The sequence below is a fragment of the Palaemon carinicauda genome, chromosome 27 (assembly GCF_036898095.1).
Source record: "Palaemon carinicauda isolate YSFRI2023 chromosome 27, ASM3689809v2, whole genome shotgun sequence".
Lineage (NCBI taxonomy): Eukaryota > Metazoa > Arthropoda > Malacostraca > Decapoda > Palaemonidae > Palaemon > Palaemon carinicauda.
The window spans coordinates 93117772-93142771 of record NC_090751.1 but is presented as its reverse complement, the minus strand read 5'-3'; the positions used below and the strand labels follow the sequence as shown (position 1 = coordinate 93142771).

Genomic DNA, 25000 nt, shown 5'->3' with positions numbered 1-25000 from the left:
GCAGCCATTATCTGAATCCCTCAAAGCATATGAATCAAACCTTTTCTCCATCCACATCCTAGATTCTTTTCTTGATTGCAATGAATAATTTCATATTGTTCATACACTATATATTCCCCTTCATTCAAATCTTCCTTCATATTTACAAAATTACCCGACACATTCATGCGGAAATATAATCCTGATGTAATTGTGTTGTTCAAAATATCATCCAAACTTCCAAAATTAATTTACATGTTTTATAACCTATTAGGCTTTTTGCATGGCTTGACTTTTTCTTATATTGTGATTAGCAAAGTTAAACGGCACAATTAAGATAAATGGCAGTAGAAATCACACAAGCTTATGGAGTTCTGGCAGATTTTCTGTAAGTGCGTATGTGTGTATGTATATACACACCATCTGAACATTCTTCCTTCATTATAATACAAATCTATAAGTGGATTCCTTTGAGTTTTTAATCTCCAGTTTATATATATATATATATATATATATATATATATATATATATATATATATATATATATATATATATATATATATATATATATATATATATATATATATGATGAACTGAACTGGCAGTATTTCAAATCTTTGAAAATTAAATTCACCTCATGGTCAATTCCAGTCATTTAACCAATTTCCTACGAGGAAAAAAAGTGAACCACTACACAAAACTCTCGTCATTTGGATCACAAATCCGAGTCCGGACAACATACTTAGGATCATTCTTTAGTTCCTCAAGAAGTTGATATCTGTCTTCCCCTCTCCTTCCAGGGACATGATCCTCCTCCCTACCACCACTATGGTAAGTGGATTTTCTCTGATGGTACCTTAAATCTAGAGCACTCCCACCAAGCCCTCTCCCCCGACCCGTTTCGTCGTTTTCGCGGTGTGTGTCTTCAAAGGCAACCCTAAGGGCACTACCACCACTACTGTGAGGTTCAACGGCACGGTAACCGCTATAATGTTCACTCCCATGGCCACCACCATCGACATCCCTATACCCATCATTACTCCCACCAACACGTAGGATTCCCCCACCCTTGTAAGTGTCAGACCCCCTCCCTAACTTCCTTGGCAGGGTCTCTGAATATCTAGTATTATAGTGATAGGGATTACTGCTGCCTTGGTTGCTTTCGTTAGCATTAGTGGAAGGGACCTGCTGATGGATGGCACTGTTGGAGGAGGAGGAGGAAATTGGCACCCTGTGGGAGCGTGGAAGGGTCGCCGAAGTGGAAGTAGACTGTTGGTAGTGCGAAGGGAAGGAAGTCTCTCCTATGCTGTTGTAGAATCCTGCTGATCCATTGGGCAGGTGTTGCGAATTGCTGTGCCGTCCTAGTAAGGCATCTGTGAGAGAGAATGGAAGTTAGGAAAAGGATACAATTTTGATATACATTTGACTTTTCTGCTCAATGGAAAACAAACAAGAGTCAGTTATAATAAAAAAAAGAATGTGTAAAGATTTATTACAAAGGCAGATACAATTAAGTTAACCTTCTCTAAAAAGATACTGTCATATGTTGACTTGAAAGACTGTCACAAAAAGAGATTAGAAATATATAATCTGTTGGAACAGGAAGCGAATCAAATTAACTAATTATTCACACAAAAGCAACACAGCCAAATTGTAGATTGAACGTTTGGATATTAATGTTCAAATTCAGTAAAGGTTATACATACATACATACATACATGCATACATACATACATATTTACACATAAAACACACGCACACACCATATATATATATATATATATATATATATATATATATATATATATATATATATATATATATATATATATATATATATATATATATATATATATGTAATATAAAAAAAATGAATATGAATGTCAGACTTTCAAACATAAATGTTAGGGGTAATTATGTACTTTCACAAGTAATAACAACATCGATTATATCTTTAGAATTATCATGATGTCTCAAAATTCCTTGCAATGATATACTGTAGGTAATTACCTCTCCAATGACCGAGAAATTATAACCCTTAACTACACTGGACATGAAATGGTGACCAATCTATACAATCTATAAAATTTAATTCAGTAAATATGTCTTTTTTCATAACCAAGCAAAACGAAATGTTATTTTCGCGTAATTCAAAACTACTACTATTTTCTTTTTCCTTCCTCGACCGGTTTTTATCTCTGAAAACCATTTCAAAGAAATTTATGTTCTAAAAATTTCTACATTGGGAATTTTCTTGTTGTTTTTACCTTTGTAGATGAATTATTTTATTAATGCATGAGTAAATCTTTCAAAAGATGACTATTTTTTTCATAAGTCAGCTTTTCGTTTTATTTGAAAGTGAATGAACAGATTTTAGGTTCAAAAATTCCTTACCTTTCTAGTTCCATGAGAAAATAATTCTGTCAATATTGACAAAAGTTGTTGCAATATTTCTCAGAAAATTTTGGTTTTCTGAAAAAGGGGTTCAAAGTTTTCTTCTATTTTTCAAAATATGATTGAATAGACTTATAGGTATGGGAGTTTAAATTTTAAATTTGGATTGAATAGACTTATAAGTATGGGTTTAATTTGAAATTTTAATTGAATATACTAATAAGTATGAGAGTTTAAATTTGAAATTTTGATTGATTAGACTTACCAAGTAATGGAGTTTGAATTTGAAAATGGGATTGAATAGAATTATAAGTATGGGATTTTAAAACGTAATTTTTCTCATCAATGGGAGTCACATAAGGACATAATAAACATATTCCTTATGTGACTCCCAGTGATGTAGGCCACCAAATGCACACACGAGGAAGACGTGACTATCATATATTCTTGTCTGCGCATTTTATGGGAGAATTTTACGCTTTTGGTATGTTTAGTTATTTTCTCTGGCACTTGGCCCATTTTTGACATGATCATAACATATATTTTTTTTAATATGTTTTTGAATAGAGAAATAAAGTTATGTGGAAACTTACAGAAAGTTTGTATAAGAATACCGTATGAAAGAGAAAAAAACGAAAAACTAACTAAGGATATTTCATAGGAAATGGTAATGTGATTATGGGACCTTGAAATAAATATGGCAAGGCATTTTTTTACCCCCAGTAATTTTGTATTTAATTTATTAAACGTATTCTAGTAATTTATAGCCTAATGAAGTTTCAATTATCTGCAACAGTAATTTTCCTATGAAGTTTCCATTGAGCATTTTTGTCTTCGCCAGAATTGAAGGCTTTGCAAAGGGTATGAATTCACTTCAATTTATTTGTTTGTAAACAACTCTACACAAGACAACATTAACGATTTTGACCAAATTGGTAGTCATGTTGAATGCGATCAAGGATGAATATCTAACCTTTTTGATGTAGTTTATCAAAGTACAAGTCTGCAGCAATACTTAGAAAAATAATGGCAATGGTCATTTTATGTTTGTGAACATTACGCAAAAACTACCAAAACCAATTTCAATGAAATTTAGTGGACATTTGGTGTAGGGCCTAAGGACAAATCCATTACATTTTTGATAAAATACACACAAGTACAAGTACGCAGTGGAGCTAAGAGCAAAATAGGACCGCTTGGCATTATGAAGGCAAACTCCTCTAGTTTTCTCACCGATTCGTATACCGAGGATGTGCAAAACAAGACTGACAGCCTCTGGCTTGGAATCTTAGAAACTGCAATTTATGCTAGGAGAAGTACTGCACTACTGACTTTAAATATTCTTTTATTGAAATTGATTTATTTTATTGTAAGAAGTCCTTTTTATATATTTACTGAAGCGCATTTGTTCCCTTGTATTTGCCCAGAAAAAAAAAATGCACACTAACGAGATACGTTTGTCCAGTCTTGCCTGTGTGTGCTCATCAGGTAGACTTAGCTCCTTATCACTACTTTTTACACACAAAAGACATATCCACTATTTCACTTATATTTTACATTAAGGTTATACTTTCTCTATATTCAGGACTTCATCATTGTACACATTTTCACTCAGTACGCAGATATCATTGGCTTTAGCCTTCACCTCAATCTTCAAATAAATTGACGCTATTCACAAACATAACTCCTTTCACTCCACCCATGTGATGAAATCCCCATTAAACAACCTGATCCTAATTCTAACAGAGGGTAATAATTTTGCCATATCCTTGCGACATGGGTACATTTTCTCCCAATTTTTTTTTTCTTTTTCACATCAAACATCTCGCTTGACACCTCATAACTCCGTGAAGAAGAATTTACTTCATATGACTTTCAAACTAAATATTTCCATTCTTCCTCTATTAATACTAGCATGCATGGCTCCAAATCTAGTATAATTTGCCTTTTAATGTCCCTAACCTCCACCAAGATCTTTCCTATTGACAAATGCCTTTTAGCTCTTCCAACGATCAACATTGTATAACAATCCCTTTCATTGTTGCACAAACGTGCTTATTTTGCCTTTCAGTCTTTTACTTCAACTTTTTCTCCAATGCCTATTATAAGATACTCCTGAAAGAAACCTCCCATACATAAAGGCTGATTTCACTCACAAATTATGTACCATAGGCATTAGTTTCCTATTAAAAAAAACCGATCTTGCTAGGGAAATTATCTACGCCGCTAACTGGTCTCCCACCATTAACACATTTTTTAGTTTACCCTAGTAAACACCTTCTAATATATGACTCTTGATTATGTGAGAGACATTAAAGGAAACAAAGGAATATCAAAGACATTTTGCATAGAGGTGGTAAACAAAGTTGAAAAGTACTATAAATAAAAAAAAAAAAAAACTAACAGGAAAGTTATAATTGGGATGTAGCTATCCAAGAAATATATAAGAAAAAAACATTAAAGTAAGAAAAAAAAATCTACCATGGAACTTAACTAGATTAAAACTTACCAAAGTCCCAAGTTGTATTCCTATCACCACGTAAAAATAGATTAAAAAAACTCTTGCCTTTAGAGGAAGTGACATCCGCAGAAGACGTCACGCCTTCATCGATGTCATCCGAAGCATCTTTGGTTCCGTTCTCTGCCACAATCACTACTTTCTTCTTAGGTTTGACCTTTGGTACGTCTACCTCCTCCTTGGCAGGACATGGCTTTATGTTGGTGTCCTCTGAACGAAGAGGATCCGAAGGAACACTGGTTGGAATAGCACTCTGAGCCGAGAACTGACTGGAGGAGGTGTTGTTCACCAAGTTTTTACGCCAATGCGTAACTGCCACCAAAATGACAACGAGAGCAAGGAACACACCCACGATGCTCAGGAAGATGATGAGCAGCGGAGAGTAGAACAAAGACTTGTTCTCACCTGCCAAAAAAAAAAAAAAAAAAAAAATCTTGTAATTCATAGCAGGAAAAAAATAACTTGATATACACAACAGAAAAGAATAGCTTTAAATACACAACTGAAAATGAAAACTTGAAATGCACAGGAAAAAGATAGCTTTAAATGTACAGAGGAAAAGAATTGCTTGAAATGCACAGTGGATTATGAGGACCTTTAATGAACAGTTGGAAAAATAGCTTAAAAAACGGAACGGAAAAAATATAGCTTTTAATGCAAAGCAGAAAATAATACCTCTTAATGCACAACGGAAAATGATAGATTAAAATACACAGTGGAGTAGGATAACTTGTAACGCACCGTGGAAAACGATAACTTGTAACGCATTTTGAGAACAAAATACTCTACCTTATAATGCACAGTGGGAAAAATAGCTTGTAATCTAAAACAGAAAAAAGTTGTTTGTAAATTTCATAATAAAAAAAAATATGAGATGATCAAACAAATCCTTCATGAATAATTTGACTTCAACCTTATCAACATCATCCATAATCAAATGAAGTAAAAAAAAAAAACAGTAAGCAAAAGCAATTAGTAACCTTAAAATTGCAAGCAAAATTATACAGCATAAAATATATGTCGGTATGTGTGTGTTTTGAGACATCCAACGTCGTATAGAAACAAACATATTACACAATACATAGCATGTATTTTTACTTGTAAACTTTGGGGTTTTCGAAATGAGTTGTCATAAAGATTTTTATATTTGCACTAATTTACTAACTTGAAAAATAATTTCCAAATAAACATAACAAGGTTAAGTTTAAATGTTCAAATTATTTCTATAACAAGAGATATTAGAGTATTCTTTTGTTTACTAAGTGGTAAGTCAACCTTAATTAAAATAAAATAAGATAATTGTAATAGAACTTAAAAACAATAATTGATATTTACATTGGTAATGTGACTAAAGTAAAACTATAATACAAAGAATATTACAAATATAACAATAATAAGATTAAATCTTTTGAGAGACATCCAAAACGTAACAAAAAATAAAGACTTGGTGATACAAAGCATAGGGAAAGGGAATCAGATCAACTTCCCCACACACAATAGACTCAAACTCATTCATTCAGGGCATATGATATTGGTCTTTCCTTCTAATGGCAAATAAAGATTGAAAATGAACTTTGTAAGAAACTATGAGCAATAATCCTCATAACAACAACAACAACAACAACAACAACAACAACAACAACAACCTTTTATAGCCACCAGCACGACAAAAGCCTTAGACATGTCTTTGCTCATGTCTGAAGTATGACTAGTTTTCATCAGCACGCTGACTCCGTACAGATTGGTGATGGTGGGAGATTATAGTATTATCGCTTACGTATAGTAGACGCCAAAACTGCTGCAACCAGTTGCAAAAGTCATCGTACGTACTTCGTTAGAAGCTCTCATGGAGTTAGTATATCTTATTCCAATTATTATCAGCCTCTTTATCATATAATAAGTATCCTTGGTTAACAAAGGAGTCACAAAAGGTATTTCCTCTGCTAATGTTCATTGTTAATTCAATAAATGTTTAAAAAAAAAAAGAGAGTTCAGCATTGAATGACAGCAGCAAGCACTGTAATTTTTAAATTAACTTTCAACTTTCATAGTGTTACATCAAAAGTTATTATGATATCTTTTGATGAAATACAAAGAAGTTTAGCATACGAAAAATGGAATATGAATAGAACAAGAGTTGGTGTAAAAAATAAAATCGTTCAGTTCACGTGTCAACACACTACGCTGCATTCTGTGCCACATGTTTGCTCTGGCGATGAGAGAGAGAGAGAGAGAGAGAGAGAGAGAGAGAGAGAGAGAGAGAGAGAGAGAGAGAGAGAGAGAGAAAGGGGTCCCTTTTCGTATGCTATGTATGGATGTTTTACATATTAAGGACTAAATTGCTTTTAAGATTGAATTAATTTTCGTTTCGATTTCTAATTTTTTGTTCTTGTCGTTCTAAAGAAGAGTCTTTTCCTTTATAGTTTCATTTTTTTTTAGATAAGAAAGAAGAGACTACAAAACTATGATGTATCGATAAAGAGTCTTTTTATGATGGCCGATTATCGTTTAAAGGGTTTAAATGCCGCCCATGAATGGCAGAGGCAAGGGACAGTAGCAAATATCCTGGCAGGATAATGTCCTAGAGACTGTCCGTATATTCTCATGATCAGGGTCCAAGCCCTCTCTCCATCCAAGCTAGGACCAGGGAGTGCTAGGCAATGGCAGCCAATGACTCAGCAGGTAGACCTATAGTGAGGTTGGAGACACTAAAAGAAACTATCGAGCTCGAGCTGGTCTCGAACTCGAATCTGACAGAATGCCAGGCAGGAGAGTTTCTATTGGGCTACCATGTGACGGGCCGAGAGAAGGTTGTGACTCAAAGACAGGTTGAAAGCAACTGAGTGAGTTTATTCTCTCGGCCCGTCACAACCACAACCACTTGACTTCTCATTCTTTTTTCATACCATTACAACCTGGAGTCCAGTACGTTTTGGTGCCGCTCTTTTGGCGACGATGATTTGGCGCCGCCGTTTTGGCGCTAAATGGTTTTGGCGCTCGTTATTTTGGCGCTAGCCCATTTGGCACCAGGTTGAAAATTTTCTGACCTGATATAATATATATATATATATTTATATATATATATATATATATATATATATATATATATATATATATATATATATATATATATATATATATATATATATATATATATATATATATATATATATATACATATACATGTGTGTGTTTATATTTGGTGCATGGGTAAAAAATAACATAAAAATAAAAAAGTTCTATTTATTTTCAGCAATACAGTATTAAAATGCTAAAAAAATTAGATAAAATGAAATATTTTCACCAACATGTTAATGCATTTAATAGTTATATGCCAAACCACGTAAGTATTCCAGTGGTTCTCTTGAATCAAACTGCTGTACTATAGTTAAAATCGTTCATCAGTCTTAATGTATTTTAAGCGTTTTCGAGCAGGAGGATTCCCAGCCATTAATTGTTCATATGAATCGCAGCCTTTCTGAATTCTCTTTATGCCGTCGATGAATTTCCATATAACTTGGTGGTTCATTCCAAGTTCTGCATAGATTTTCCTGTGCGTAGTTTCAGCATGATTGTTTGTCCTGTCCTCACCTAATATCGTTCGACTATACATATTCCACATTTGCGTAGGGAAAAGTGGTGAACGTCGGTTATTTCCCCTCCTCGGAGGTCTTCCTACATAATTATCTTCGACCCAGTTCATTAACGGCTGGAGTTCATCAGGTAAATATTGCGCCAAAGCATCGATGTAAACATCTATGTGAGAAATAGGTACAAAAGGTAAAGCAACGATCATTTTGGCTTTTACAGAGAAGTCGGGGTCATTATTATACAATTGTTGGAGCCCAAGTTGTTTCAGGTGCTTATGAATATTATTTACTTCTTTCACTACTTCCTGGTTCTTAGTATGAATACGCCTTTCACACTCATTTTTTGATTCACACCTCCAAAACTTGAGAGAAGGATCGCCTTTGCTACATTTGTCAAGCATATACATATATCCGTTGTGTGAAAATTTTGGCTTGCCTCTATTGTTTAAGATTTTTTCGGCCATTTAAGGTATGAGCTGTACAAGAAACTAAAGAAAACCGTTTTCCAATATAAAAAGACTTGAATATGGTAACAACTAGTTTACTATTATAATTCTCAAATCAGACAAGCCTTTGGCGTAATGAGATAATCACTAAACGAAACACTGGTAAAATTATGTGATAACTAAACAAGACTTGAATATCGTAATAACTCGTTTAATATTACAATTCTTAAATCAGACGAGCCTTTGGTGTAATGAGGTGATCACTAAACGAGACCCAAATTTGCGGATGGTCCTTAAGTTTGTTTCTTGGCGCCAAAACAGATCATCGCCAAAACAATGAGTGCCAAACTGTCCATCGCCAAATCGTCAGCGCCAAAGAGTCGGCGCCAAATCGTCCTGTTCCGTACAACCTGTGCTTTTAAGAGAGTTTTAGATAATTATGCGGAAATGAATTAATGGAGTAATTATGTCTACCAGCAGTATTAAGTGAAACTTAACTAAAATTGTCATTTATAAGAAATTATTATTTTGTATTTCAGTTTCTTTTTTTGGGTTGTCTTTTTTTCTAATTTTGATGAATAGTTTGTCAGGCGCTGACGACTTTTCTCTTTAGGGTTGTGGGGTCCTATTAGAAACGTCCCTGCTTGGTGATCTATCAGACTGGGGTTCGAGTCCTACTCAAGCCCGATAGTGCCTTGTAGTCTCTGTATCATCATCATCCTTGCGAGCTAAGGATGGGTGGTTTTGGGGAGCCTATAGTCTACCTGCCTATTAATCACTAGTCATTGTCTGGCCCTCCCTAGTTCTACCTTATATGGAGAGGGGCTCAGGCGCTGATCATACGATATATGGTCATTCTAGGGTATTATCCTTCTAGCTAGGATATTAAATAAAATTGGGCGAAAATGGATAAGACTACACATAAACTGAAAACAGTTTGTTACAGTTTTAATATAAATATTATTATCACAATCATTTTCGAAGTAAGAAATCAATTCCTCATAAAATAACCCTAAAAGGCTTCCATAAAAAAATAAAAGGGGAATGTAGATTTATTATAAATAAAATCAGAATTGGTTTAGGTTATCCGTTTATTATTAATTTTTTTTTTTATACCAGAATAAGAAAAAAACACACTATAATAACCGAAAAGTCTTTTGGGTACTAACAGAGCTCGGTGCAGTGACTGTTCGACTGCCTTCATTCCAACTATATCGCCTTAAGAGAAACTCTTTTACGAGCTTTATTGTTCAACATAGCTGGAAACATTTCTAATTCTTGACATGAAACCACCGACTTCTATAAATAGTAAAATAAAATATAAAATATGTATCAACATGTGGTAAACTCCTTGACTGGTGAACGCCAGACTGGGGTTCGAGTCCCACTAACTCGTTAGTTCCTTTAGTCACTGCAATCTTACGGTACTTGTGTGCTAAGAAAGGCGTGTCTATCTGCTGAGTCATCAGCAGCCATTCCGTAGCCCTCATTGGTCATAGCTTGTGTGGAGAGGGGATTTGAGCGTTGATTATATGTATATATGGTGCCAGTCTTTAGGGCATCGTCCTGCTTGCTAGGGCAATGTCACTGTCACTTGCCTTTGCCATTCATGAGTAGCCTAAATATTTAGAGAAGACATACACAGACACGCGCAGATTCAACCCTTCCCCTCCCCCTTTCCTAACCACAACAAGGTAGTTTCAGCCATATGTGGTACATTGTGGCATAGGACTGTACCCTATTCGAGACGGCCTTGACTGTACCCCTCGGGGTATCCCCTACTCACCTGGGTACGACTACTCGCTCCCCTCGCCCCTTATCCAAGTTACGAGAAGTGACCGAGCAGTCTTACTTCTGGCAATGCTATTGTCGTTACAGTAAAGAAAATAAGTTGATATGTATAGCAAGACACGTTGCTCTTTATTATATAAGAGAGATAGAAATACTGTCAATCTTAAAGATAGGAAGTCATGTTACAATTAGAATTTTTTTTTTTGGCAACATCATTATGTTTATATGTAACATGTAAAAAAATAGAAATTACAGGTAGGAGTTGAAAGTATAGTTAAATCCACATAAAGAGAAAAAATATTACCTAAGCATAGGGCATCACCAAGCCAGAAGAAGACTTGCATTTGCTAAATCGAGTTTATAATAAAAGCAGAAGTAGCAATCAAAGAAAATTTCGTTCTTGGTGCTTGACTTGTAAAATCTTCAGCGAGTATAGTTTGGATATTAAAAGGAACATGCAGAGACTCCACACCCTCGTGACTTCCATGAAAAATATTTGCTCTGTTGTGTTTGTAGACATTTCATGAAATAGGGTTGCAGTGGCCAATTACTAATGCCCTTGCCTGGTGATCGCCAGACTAGGGTTCAAATTCCGCTCAACCTCTTGAATTCTTTGGTGGCTGTAAGATCGCCATCCTTGCGAGCTAAGATTAGGGCGTTTGTGAGAGCCTATTGGTCTATCTGCCGAGTCGTCAGAAGCCATTGCCTGGCTGTCCTTGGTCCTAGGATACAAGCCTTTACATTTGTCTATTTCTATGTGAACAAAATCTACCATATGATTGTGTGAATAGCTTTGATCTCTCTCTCTCTCTCTCTCTCTCTCTCTCTCTCTCTCTCTCTCTCTCTCTCTCTCTCTCGACAGAGAGAGAGAGAGAGAGAGAGAGAGAGAGAGAGAGAGAGAGAGAGAGAGAGAGAGAGAGAGAGAGAGAGAGAGAGAGAGAGTAATGAAAAGGTCATTGAAGACTATTGTAACCTGACATAATAGAGACATCCTGTCGGAGCCAAGGTTATTGATAATCTTAAATTTAAGAAAAGAAGAAGAATCAGGCGGTCTTCCAGATAAAGGAGAGAGACGATTGGAGTGACACTATTGATTTTAGAGTCAATCAAGTCGTCGTAAAGAAGAAGGCTAATCTTTTAATGGTAATTTGATGTTGTAAAGAAGGCGTCTGCGTCAATGGATATGGAGGAATTGAGGGTTTTATGGAATAGCCATACGGAAGTGGGATTTTTAATGCTAAAGGCTAAATAGGAATGTATGGGTTCCGTGGAATATTGAGCATACGAAAGGATTTCTGTGATTTTAGGATATTTGCATTTCTTTAAGGAAAGTTTTCATACTTAAGGTATACTAGAGATTCAAAAAAGTATACATAAAAATTGTAATAAATCTCAAATTGGAAATCTTAGAAGATTAACTTTATTTACGGAAATGTCTCCTTTTTTTGTATATTAGGAATTCGGAGAAGTCAATAGAAAAACCATTTTAATTCCCAAAATGGAAGTTTCTGGAGATAAAGTTTATTTACGGAAAGAAGGTCTGCTTTGTGCATATTAGGATTCAAATAAGTCTATATGAGTATCATTCTAAACCCCAAATTGGAATTTTCAGAAGATTATCTTTATTTCCGGAAATGTCTCCTGTTTTATGTATATCAAGAATTTAGAGAAGTCTATAGGAAAATAATTCTAATTCCTAAACTGGCATATTCAAGAAACTGAGTTTGTTTACGGAAAGGTCTCCTGCTTTGTGTATATTAGGAATTCAAAAAATGATTCTAAATCACAAAACTAGAATTTTCAGGAAGTTAAGTTCATTTACTGTAAGGTCTCCTGCTTTGTGTGTCTTAGGAATTCTGAGAAATCTGTACAAAAATAATTTTAATCAGAAATTGGAATTTTCAAAACATTAAAGTTTATTTACGGAAATGTCTCCAGCTTTCTGTATATTAGGAATTCAGAGAAGTCTATATAAAAATCTGTCAAATTCCTAAGCTAAGAAATTCAGATAAATTTTATTCACGGAAAGGTCTCCTGCTTTGTGTATATAAGCAATTCAGAGAACTCTACATAAAAACCATTCTAAATCGCCAATTGGAATTTTCAAAAGATTAAGTTCATTTACGAAAGGTCTCATACTTTGTGTATATTATAAATTGAGAAAAATCTACATAGAAATTCTAAATCACAAATTGGAATTTGTCAGAAGATTTATTTATTTATTTTTTTATTTTTTACAGAAATATCTCCTGCTTTATTAGGAATTCAGAGAAGTTTATAAATAAAAAGAAATCTAAACCCGAAATTGGAATTTTCAGATCAAGTTTAATTACGGATATATCACCTGGTTTGAGTATATTAGAAATTTAGAGAGGTCTATTGAAAAAGAATTACAATTTATATATATATATATATATATATATATATATATATATATATATATATATATATATATATATATATATATATATATATATATATATATATATGTGTGTGTGTGTGTATATATATATATATATATACAGTATATAAAATGTGTGTGTATTTGTATGTCCTTTTTTTTCTCTCTCTCTCTTAACATAACCCCCATCTTTTTAAGCCTTTCGAAGACGGCGGTCAACAACAGCCCACTGATCGTATAATAAATCTCTCTCTCTCTCTCTCTCTCTCTCTCTCTCTCTCTCTCTCTCTCTCTCTCTCTCTCTCTCTCTCTCTCTCTCTGATCAGATATTCTTCCAAACCTTATTATTTAATTTTTATCAGTAATAGTACTTCCTGTAGTAGTAGTTGTAGTATGAGAGAGAGAGAGAGAGAGAGAGAGAGAGAGAGAGAGAGAGAGAGAGAGAGAGAGAGAGAGAGAGACTTATTGCCTTATTGCCTTATTCTATGTTTGGGTTCCCCCAGGTCCCTCAGTGTGAGGCACCTCGTATATCCACCAGAGAGTTGCTTATGTATCCTCCGGGGTATTTTGCATCTTCCAGTCTTGGATGGTCTTATACTTAAACACATCTACGCTCACTCCTGATATGTTTCTTAGATGTGCTGGCAGCACATTAAATAGTCGCTGCATTATTGATGCTGGTGCGTAGTGGATTAATGTTATGTGTGCCTTCCTTTGTTTTCCTGGTATAGTTTTGGGTGCTATAAATCTACCTCGGCTTGCTCGTTCTAATATTTTTAGCTCCATGATGTTTTCTGTAATTCCTTCGATTTGTTTCCATGCTTATATTATCATGTAGCATTCTCTTCTCCTTTCTAGTCTGTATAATTTAAAAAATGGCAGTCTTTCCCAGTAGTCACGGTCCTTAACTTCTTCTATTCTAGCAGTAAAGGATCTTTGTACATTCTCTATTTGTGCAATATCCTTTTGGTAGTATGGGTACCATATCACATTGCAGTTCTCGAGTGTACTACGTCCATAAGTTTTGTAAAGCATAATCATGTGTTCAGCTTTTCTAGTTTTAAAGAGTCAGGTTAGCATTCCCATTTTTGTTTCACATTTAGCCAACAGTGTTGCTATTTGGTCGTTGCGTAACATATTCCTGTTTAACATTATACCAAGGTCTTTAATTGCTTCCTTGTTTGTGATTGTCTCGTTAGTAGGTCCCTTGTATGCATATACAATTACTTCTCTGCTTCCATAATTCATTGATTCGAATTTATCGGAGTTAATTACCATCCTATTCATCTCTGCCCATTCATATATTTTCTTTAGATCTCTTTGTAATGAGTTCCTATCTTCATCACAAGTAATTTCTCTACTTATTCTTGTGTCATCGGCGAAACTTCTCACTACAGTCTTTAACATTACAGTCTATGTCTGAGATCATAATAACAAACAACAGTGCAGCTAATACCGTACCCTGAAGCACTCCAGATATTACCTGTGCTTCATCTGATTTCTCGTCATTTGTTTTGTGGAAATTCTTTTACCCATTTTCCTATCTTTCCCACAATATTATGCTTTCTCATTTTTTTCTCTAATATATTATGGTTTACCTTATCAAAGGATTTTGCAAAATGTAGATAGACCACATCAATGTATTTTCCATTTATCATATTTTTATAAATGTCTTCACTTGGTGCTATCAGTTGGGTTTGTGTACTTTTTCCGGGCACAAAGCCGTGTTGACCTACATTAGATAGATTATCTTTAACCAAATGATTCATTATTTTCTTTTTATTTCCCTTTCATACACTTTCATAATATGTGATGTTAGACTAAGTGGTCTATAATTGCTTGCTTCTAGTCTTGATCCACTTATGAAAATAGGGGTTATATATGCTGATTTATGTTTAACATATATCTCGCTAATATCTATACTTTGTCTTAACAGTATTGCAAGCGGCTTCGCGATAGTGTGTGCAGTTTTTTTAACAAAATCGCTGGAACTTCATCTGCCCCGGCCGCTGATCCATTTTTAATTTCACTTTAGCCTGCACAATATCTGCTTCATTAATATCTATATCCGTTAGATATTCACCATTTTCTTCTCTCATTTCTCTTTCATTATTCTCATTCGCAATTCTTGGCGTGAATTCAGTCTTATATTTTTCTGCTAATATGTTGCACATTTCCTTATTTCTATTCGTTATCCGTCATTCAATTCTTAGAGGGCCTATTTCTAATCTCCCTTTATTCATCATTTCTGCATAGGAGTAAAGTACTTTGGAATTTTTCTTGATATTTTGAAGTGTCACTTCTTTCAAGTCCCTTTTTTAATTTTCTTTCGCTTTTTTTCTGCATTTTCTATCTTGCTTTTTATTTCCATCATTTTCCATAAATTTTTCCTTTTGCAAGATTTTTCTTCCACTTTCTAATTATCTGAAATAAGATCCCTCTGTCTCTTGGTACGCACGTCTTTTGTTTATTGTTTTTTTCCGGTACATATTTTTTCAATATTTTTTTCCCAGTATTTTGTATAATATATCCGTATTTACCTGTATATTATCACTTACGAATACATTTTTCCAATCTTTGCTCAATTCTTCATTTATTTCTGACCATTTTATATTCTTACCATAGAAATGATATTTTCCATACCATTCCCATTGTTTTGTGCTTTGTTTTTCTCTGCGTTCACTTGCTTTGGAATGGACTATTAATTCTATGACCTTGTGTCTGAAATTCCCGTGTTATACAATATGATTTCTTTAACATAATTCACCTCATTCACAAATACTAAATCTAGGACATTGTCCTTTCTTGTTTGAATGTGGTTTATTTGTTGCATATTATGTTCTAATAGCATACCTTGAAGCTTTTCAAATTGCCTCTTATCTTTTGCGCTACTATTACTCTCTTTTTTATATGTATACATACAACCACTTTCTTCTATCCGTTCTTTCCAATCCACGAAAGTAAAGTTATAATCTCCGGATAGGAGTATATTCCAGTCTTTATGGTTTCTACATATATCATCTATTTTTTCTATTATTATGTCAAACTCCTTAGTATTTGTGGGTCTGTAAACTACAATATTCACTAATTATTCATTATTCAAATTCTACCACAATCAATTCACATTCTGTATTGCCGTATTTTTCACAAACTTTTCCTTGATTGATGTCTCTTCCATATATTGTGGTTCCCCCTTGATTCCTATTTGTTCTGTCTGATCTATAAGTTTGGAAACCCTTTATCTGGTCATCACTGCCAGTCTCTTGGGAATACCATGTTTCACTTATATTTGATATATCTATTTTTTTAATTTGGGTTAATTCTTCTAATAACTCTATTTTCCTTTTAGAGTTACTCGTGACTAAACCCTGTGCATTCATCACTATTATGGTTTGTGTTTCATCACCGTTATTTAATATTGCTAATAATATAGATTCTCCCATGCTTCCTTCCTGTTCTGATATGATGTTGTTTTCTTCATTATCAGGAATTTTGCCATTAAAAAATCCAACTTTTCTATTATATTTGCTCTTTCGCCTTCATATTTATTTTTGTGTGTATCTCTGCAATTATCCCCATATCTGCACCAACCCCTGGCATTATAGATGCATTCTTCGTAGTTTGTCTGTAATTGAGCATATTTGGGTTTAGAGAGAGAGAGAGAGAGAGAGAGAGAGAGAGAGAGAGAGAGAGAGAGAGAGGAGAGAGAGAGAGAGAGAGAGAGAGAGATCTAGCATACGATTCTTGGCCAGTTCCTGGACTCATGCTTCGACTTCCTTCCTTACAACAAGGATTGGCAAAGAAACTTAGTATTGATTTAATACTTGCGTGTGTATGTATGTATTCATGCTTGGATGCATGGTTGTACTGTATGTTTCTGGGAGCATTATACAATGCATGGAAAAGATCTCTCGTTAGCAACAAAACGTAATAAAATGAAAATATTGCATCAGAAATAATCTTGTGAAACTAAAGTATCTTCTATCACTGTTGTGCACGAGTACTTACTTGACAACTTAAAGTCTATTGGAGTGACTGAGGAAGCACTGAAATTTTTGCGAAGTTACTTAATGAATAGGAAGACTATTGTAGAAGTTTCTGGAAACCGATCCAGTGAGAGAATTCTTATGAAGGGTGTACCACAGGGTAGTGTTCTGGGACCTATCTTGTTTAACATATATACTATCGAGCTATCCCACATCTTGAAAAACAAAAAGTGGGCTTTAATCTATAAGCAGATGATACTCAATTCTACCTTTCAATTTCAACAACACAAGATACAGAGAAGAAAATTGATGAGATAATGACTGAAATAAAAACATGGATGCTGAGGAAAAAGCTCAAATTAAATGATGATACGGAATGTATGTTTTTTGGCACAAAGGTGGCTTTGAAGAATTACCAGTTAATTCAAAGTATAAAAATTGGTGATGCTGATGTTAGGATTGTGCCTGTTGTGAAAAATTTGGGTGTACTGATAGATTGTAATTTGTCAATGAGGGCCCAAATAGTGAACACAGTGAAAGTGTGTAACTATCACCTGAGAAACATAGCATTTATTAGAAAATATTTAACAGAGGGCAGTACAAAAATTTTAGTGATGAGTCACGTAATATCAAGGCTTGATTATTGCAATTCTCTGTACTACAAATTTCCAAATACACTACTAAGAAAACTTCAAAATGTGCAAAACCGGGCGGCTAGACTGATAAAAGGCATTGAACTACGAGAGAGAATAACTCCTGCATTGATCGATCTACCTTGGTTACCTGTTAAGGCTAGAATTGAATTTAAGATTTGCTTGTTGACTCACAAAGCACTTACAAGTGATAAGCGTAAATATCTTAGTGATTGCTTGATCCCCTACCCTGAAGCTACCAGCACCGCTGTAAGAGTTAAACATGCTGATGACCCACATAGACCATTCGAAATTAGTGTGAATCATGCAATAGGAGGAAGAACGTTCAGTTATGCTGTACCGAGATTCTTCAACGACCTTCCACTCGATGTCAAGAATAGCAAAAATGTGGCAGCTTTCAAGAAAAACCTGAAGACTTATCTCTTTAGAAAGTGTTATAATAGTGACCTGAAAACTATTAAGCCTGAATATAAATGCTAGCGAAATAACTGATAAGATACAAAGCAAAATAATAACTGGAAAGAAATTATTTTCACACACCAAGGCCCGCCTGGACAGACCTTTAGTGTCTGATGGAGGGCGAGAAATAAACCCGTAAAAGTAAAAGTAGAAAAGTAAAAGTAATATATATCCCTGCTTTGAATAAACTGTGCAATGTGAATATTTGCTCATAATACAAACTTTGAATGTATTGAAGATAGTTGCTGAAATGAATAACCCGTTGGGCGATAACTTTTCCCAAAGAAACGTTACTTAAACCATGCATTCAACTTTGTTAATTTAACTGTAATCGATGGAAATAATATCCTTGCACTAAGGAACTTTTGTTTAATTCATTTCCCGATATTGTGCAGGATTCTACCCAGCTTGATGTGATAATGTTGCAATCTCAAGGGTTTTAAATTCCTTACCAACTTTTTCATAGTCAACCTCAAGTTTAAAAATAAGAGCCGTAATCCAGATTACGCAACTGTTATTAATATTCTTTAAAACAAAGACATGCAGCCGAATACAAATGTGTCTAAACATTCTTGGAAACCTGAGCCAGCTGGTCATTTAGATGCCCCGTGTTTATTTGACACGGGGCAGCTAAATGACCAGCTGGGTCACGTTTCCAAGAATGTTTTGACACATTTGTATTCGGTTCCATGTCTTTGTTCTAAACAATAATTCATTTGATTATAAACATTTTGTGGAATGTTGATTAGTGTTGAAAGCTTTTGTTTTTGTCATTCATCAAAGAGTCTTTTGATCTGTAAGAAAAAGTACATTATATATATTTAACTTTCTTTGGAAATTTTTGTTTCTTGAAAACAGTTCCCACTATTTTTTCATTATCGGAGAATTCCCAGTAATTGAGTTATTTAAAGAAACTTTAAAGGTTTAAAAAGTCACTTTCGAATGGCATAGGCAAGGGACAGTGACAATGCCCCAGAGACTGACCAAACATACATAAGATTGTCCCCAAAGCTAGGACCAGGAAGTGCCAGGTAATGGCTGAAAATGATTCGGCGGGTAGACATCTGGGCGCTACCTAAACACTGATCCCTAGCTCATAAGAATGGCAAAGTTGCAGAAACAAGATTATCATTGAATACTAGGAATAAATATGTATTACTTAAAATATGAATTAGATTAACGTATTGTTCAGTTACAAATTATGGAAAAATTTTTCCTTTGCAGTGGCAAACATACTTCACGTCCTTCTTGATGCAATCTTCAATACCTTACGTTATACTTGATGCCATTTTTAATAATTTGTCATACTTGATGATATTTTTAATATTTTACATCATACTTTATGCCACTTTTAATACTTTACGTCATAATTTATGCAATTTGTCATACTCTACATTATACTTGATGCAATTTTCAATACTTTACATCATACTTGATGCAATTTTTAATACTTTATATCATACTTGATGCAATTTATAATACTTTACATCATACTTGGTGCAATCTTTAATACTTTAACTCATACTTAATGCAATTTTTAATAGTTTACATCATACTTGGTGCAATCTTTAATACTTTAACTCATACTTGATGCTATTTTTAATACTTTACATAATAATTGATGCAATTTTTAATACTTTAACTCATACTTGATGCAGTTTTTAATACTTTACTTCACACTTGAAACAATTTTTAATAATTTACATCATACTTGATGCAATTTTTAATACTTCACATCATACTTGATGCAATTTTTAATACTTCACATCATACCTGATGCAATTTCTAATACTTCACATAATACTTGATGCAATTTTTAATACCTTAAAACATGATTTTATGCCATTTTTAATACTTTACGTCACACTTGATGCATTTTTTACACTTTAAATCATACTTTATGCAATTTCTAATACCTTACAACATACTTTGTGCCATTTTAATATCTTACGTCATACTCTATACAATTTCTTAATACTTCAAGTCAAACTCTATACCATTTTTAATACTTCCCATTTTCAACACTATGTAATACATGATGCAATTTCTAATAGCTTACGTAATACTTAATGAAATTCTTAATACCTTACGCCCTACCTTATGCCTTTTTTTATACTTTACGCCTTACTTGTTGCCGTTTTCAGTATTTTACGTCATACTTTATGCCTTTTTGATAAATATAGACAATAAACTATAAAAGAGGAAAAAAAATAACAAAGGCAATATGAACATATCTATGTACATAAAAAGAAGATTTTCACAATGCATATTAAAGATAGAAATAAAGAAAAATTGTGAGAACATTATATCCGTTTGGTAAACAAGCAATCACCCTCGGCCCTTCTATTAAATCTACCCAACCCATTACTTGCGATAGAAAAAAACAAGAACAGCAAACTGACAAGAAATTATACTCGAGTGTCACCTCAAGTAAATTGATGGGTTAAATATCATTGCTAGTTCCCAACTCAATGAATGTCAACCGAGATGAAGAGTCTGGAAAACTCGGTGATAATGTTCCCATCGAAAAAACAATTGGCTGACCATTTCCCTTATCAAGATCTGTCATCGTTTCCTCTCAGAGTAATTATAAAAGCTTATTTTACCTTTATTTAAAAATATCTTTATTACCAGTATACTTAACCCGTCAAAATTGACAGCTAAATATTCGGATAGATATACACAAGCACAGATGTAACCCTTTCCAGCCCCTCTCCCATTTCTAACTTTTACCAGGGTATGACTACTACCTCTTTACCCTAGATGAGGGACGGGGAATGACGGTTGTCATTCCTATTGATCATGTAAGAGAGACTATTACTATTACTATCTAAGCTACAATACCTAGTTGGAAATGCAGGATGAAATAAGGCTTGAGAGGGCTGAGAATACCGCATAGAATGCGTAAAGCATAAAACATTGCATCATTTATTCATATCTCATATATATACGCTGCTTGAAATGGGGAGTGTCTCCATCTCCCTTTACGTTTTTTCGATAATTAAATATTCATCCTTTCTCCAAAAAACGTTTTATACAAAAAACGTTTAATACAAGAAATGTTTGTTACAACAAACGTTACATAGAAGACATTTTAAAAGAAAAGTGTATTACGAAAAACACTTGGCAAAGAAACTTTTGATACAAGACACGTTACAAGAAACTTTTGTTACGAATTAGCTCATCTGTGTCCAATCAGGATTGGGGGTAAATGAAGTTCCCCGTTTGTGTCTTTCGTCAGTGTCTCTTGCCTCTTGAGGGCTGTTTGTGTGTTTGTTTGTGTTCTCTAAATCTCAGCATTCAGTCCTTGGCTGACGCCCCTTTATCATTAACTTGACGTCGTTTGGTCTCTATGTCTCGTCTTCCTTTCATCTGAAGAATCAGAACACGACTTTTTTATTCTCAGAAATGAGGAAGTGAGGGAGGGATCATCTGCTAAATCAAAGGCATTTTTTTTTATCTTAGAGAGAGAGAGAGAGAGAGAGAGAGAGAGAGAGAGAGAGAGAGAGAGAGAGAGAGAGAGAGAGAGAGAGAGAGAGATATTTCCTGCCTTAGACTCTTGCTTATCTGTTACAAACATAGAGAGAGAGAGAGAGAGAGAGAGAGAGAGAGAGAGAGAGAGAGAGAGAGAGAGAGAGACTTACTTATTGCCTTATTATATGTATGGGTCCCCCAGGTCCCTCAGTGTGAAGCACCTTGCACATCCACCAGTGAGTTGCTAATGCATCTACCGGTGTATTTTGCATCTTCCAGTCTTGGATGATCTGGGACGCATCTTAGGTGTTTATCGAGCTTATTCTTAAACACATCTACGCTCATTCCTGATATGTTTCTTAGATGAGCTGGCAGTGCATTAAATAGTCGCTGCATTATCGATGATGGTGCGTCGTGGATTAATGTCCTGTGTGCCTTCCTTTGGTTTCCTGGTATAGTTTTGAGCACTATTAATCTACCTCAGCTTGCTCTTTCTGATATTTTTAGCTCCATGATGCTTTCAGTAATTCCTTCGAGTTGTTTCCATGCTTGTATTATCATGTAGCATTCTCTTCTCCTTTCTAGTTTGTATAATTAACAAAATAGCAGTCTTTCCCAGTAGTCAATGTCCTTAACTTCTTCAATTCTAGTAGTAAAGGACCTTTGTACACTCTCTATTTGTGCAATATCCTTTTGGTAGTGTGGATACCATCTCACATTACAGTACGCGAGTGTACTACGTACATAGGTTTTACTGCTTTTCTTGTTTTAAAGTGACTGTATAGCATTCCCCTTTTGTTTCATATTTAGCCAACGGTGTTGCTATTTGATCGTTGCATAACATATTCCTGTTTAACATTACACCAAGGTCTTTAATTTCTTCCTTGCTTGTGATTATCTCGTTATTAGGTCCCCTGTATGCAAATACCATTCTTTCTCTGTTTCCAAAATTTACTGATTCAAATTTATCGGAGTCAAATACCATTCTATTTATCTCCGCCCATTCATATATTTTGTTTGGATCTCTTTGTAATGAGTTCTTATTCTCATCCCAAGTAATTTTTCTACTTTTTCTTGTGTCATTGGCAAAAATTCTCATTACAGAGTCTTTAACATTACAGTCTATGTCTGATATCATAAAAACAAACAGCAGTGCAGCTAATACCGTATCTTGTGGTACGCCAGATATTATCTGAGCTTCATCTGATTTCTCGTCATTTTCAACCACTATCTATTTTCTATTTGTAGGAATTCTTTTATCCATTTTCCTATCTTTCCCACAATATTATGCTTTCTCATTTTTTCTCTAATATATTATGGTCTACCTTGTCAAAGGCTTTTGAAAAACCAAGATAGACAACATCGGTGTCTTTTTCATTTATCATATTTTTATTTATGTTTTCATAGTGTGCTATCAACTGGCTTTGGGTACTTTTTCTGTGCACAGAACTGTGTTGACCTATATTAAATAAATTATTTTTAACCAAGTGATCCATTTTGTTTTTTTATTACCCTTTCATACACTTTCATAACATATGATGTTAGACTAACAGGTCTATAATTGTTTGCCTCTAGTCTTGATCAACTTTTGAAAATAGGGGCTATATATGCCAATTTACGTTTAACATATATCTCGCACATATCTACACTTTGTCTTAGCAGTTTTACACGCGGCTTCGCAATAGTGTGTGCAGTTTTTTTTAACAAAATCGCTGGAACTATATCTGGCCCGGTCGCTGATCCATTTTTAATTTCGCTTATAGCCTGCACAATATCTGCTTCATTAATATCTATATCCGTTAGAAATTCAATATTTTCTTCTCTCATTTCTGTTTCATTATTCTCATTCGCAATTCTTGACGTGAATTCACTATTATACTTTTCTGCTTATGTGTTGCATATTTCCTTTATTTCATTCGTTAACCGTCCTTCAAATCTTAGAGGGCCTATTTCTAATCTCCCTTTATTCGTCATTTTTGCATAGGAGTAAAGTACTTTGGAGTTTTTCTCGATATTTTGAAGTGTCCTTTCTTCTAAGTCCATTTTTTCATTTTCTTTCGATTGTATAATATTTTTTTCCTGCATTTTCTATCTTAGTTTTTATTTCCGTCATTTTCCATACATTTTTTTCTTTTGCAAGATTTTTCTTCCTCTCTAATATTCTGAAATAAGATCCTTCTGTCTCTTGGTATGCATGTCTGATGTTTATTTTTTTTTTCGGTACATATTCTTCAACAATTTTCTCCAGTATTTTGTACATTATATCCGTATTTACCTGTATAGTATCACTGATTGCAATAATTACAGATGCATAACACTTACGTAAGTTGCTATTTAAATATGTAGTATGCTTATTATAAAGAGTCTTTAGAGAAAGATTGATGAAAAGCTGAGAGATGAATAAGCAGGATTTAGAAAAGTTAGAAGCTGCACTGACCAAATTTTCAATTCAAGACATTCTGTACAGCAATGCGTAGAATATAAGAATATCCTTTTGATGCCTTTGATAGTGTGCACCAGCCAATTTTTTTGAGAATCATGCTTTATTATAGAATTCTTCATGAATATATAGATTTTATTAAGTATGTTCATGAGCATAGAAAGTGCAAAGTTAATGTTAATAGAGTCTTATCAAATAAATTTCCAGTGAACAGCGGAGTACTCCAAGGGAATGTGTTGTCACTTATGTTCTTTACTTTGATGGCTGCTTTTCCGGTCCTATACAGCAGGGGAACCCCACTCTCTTTGATTTGGTAATGCGTAGAACAGTCAAAAATGGTGGAAAAGGATTGTACTTGATTGGTGATAGGAATTTAACATACCTAGAGTATGCTGATGATATTGTCCTTGTTAGCAGAGCACCAAAGGATTTGCAATCCTTGCTTACCAGAATGCATGAAATATCACACGGGTTTGGCCTGGAGATAAATAGAACAAAGACAGAGATGATGAGAACGGAGTATGCAATGGAAGATGAAATACCATTGGAAGAAATAATGAGGTAGAATCATTCAAGTATTTAGGAACTATGATATCCAATACAGGGTCTTTATAATTAGAGATTAGTGAAAGATTGAAAATGCAAATCAGAAAATGGCTAGGTTAAACAATTTGGAAACCAAATCGTCTGAAATTGCATATAAAAATCAGACTGTATGTCAGTTTAGTGAGATCGGTGTTATTTTATGGACATGAATCATGGTATGACAAAGACTGAAGACTATGAAGCACGCAGTATGAGATGATGAATTGAAAAGCATTCAATTAAAAGCTCAAGATAGAGAAGACTGGCGAAATCTAACCGAAGC

The 25000-nt window shown here is 34.2% G+C and overlaps 1 protein-coding gene across 1 annotated transcript in view; it reads right to left on the bottom strand.

The window, feature by feature from the left end:
- Positions 1-569: 569 nt before the first annotated feature.
- The window catches only part of LOC137620806 (protein turtle-like), a 166688-nt gene continuing 142257 nt past the window's right edge, over positions 570-25000 (bottom strand). The window contains exons 15-16 of the mRNA XM_068351255.1: positions 4941-5297; positions 570-1353 (exon numbers count right to left, since the gene is read on the bottom strand). Of these exons, the coding sequence (XP_068207356.1) occupies positions 671-1353; positions 4941-5297 (1040 nt within the window). The 3' untranslated portion in view covers positions 570-670. The remainder of the gene's footprint in view (positions 1354-4940; positions 5298-25000) is intronic.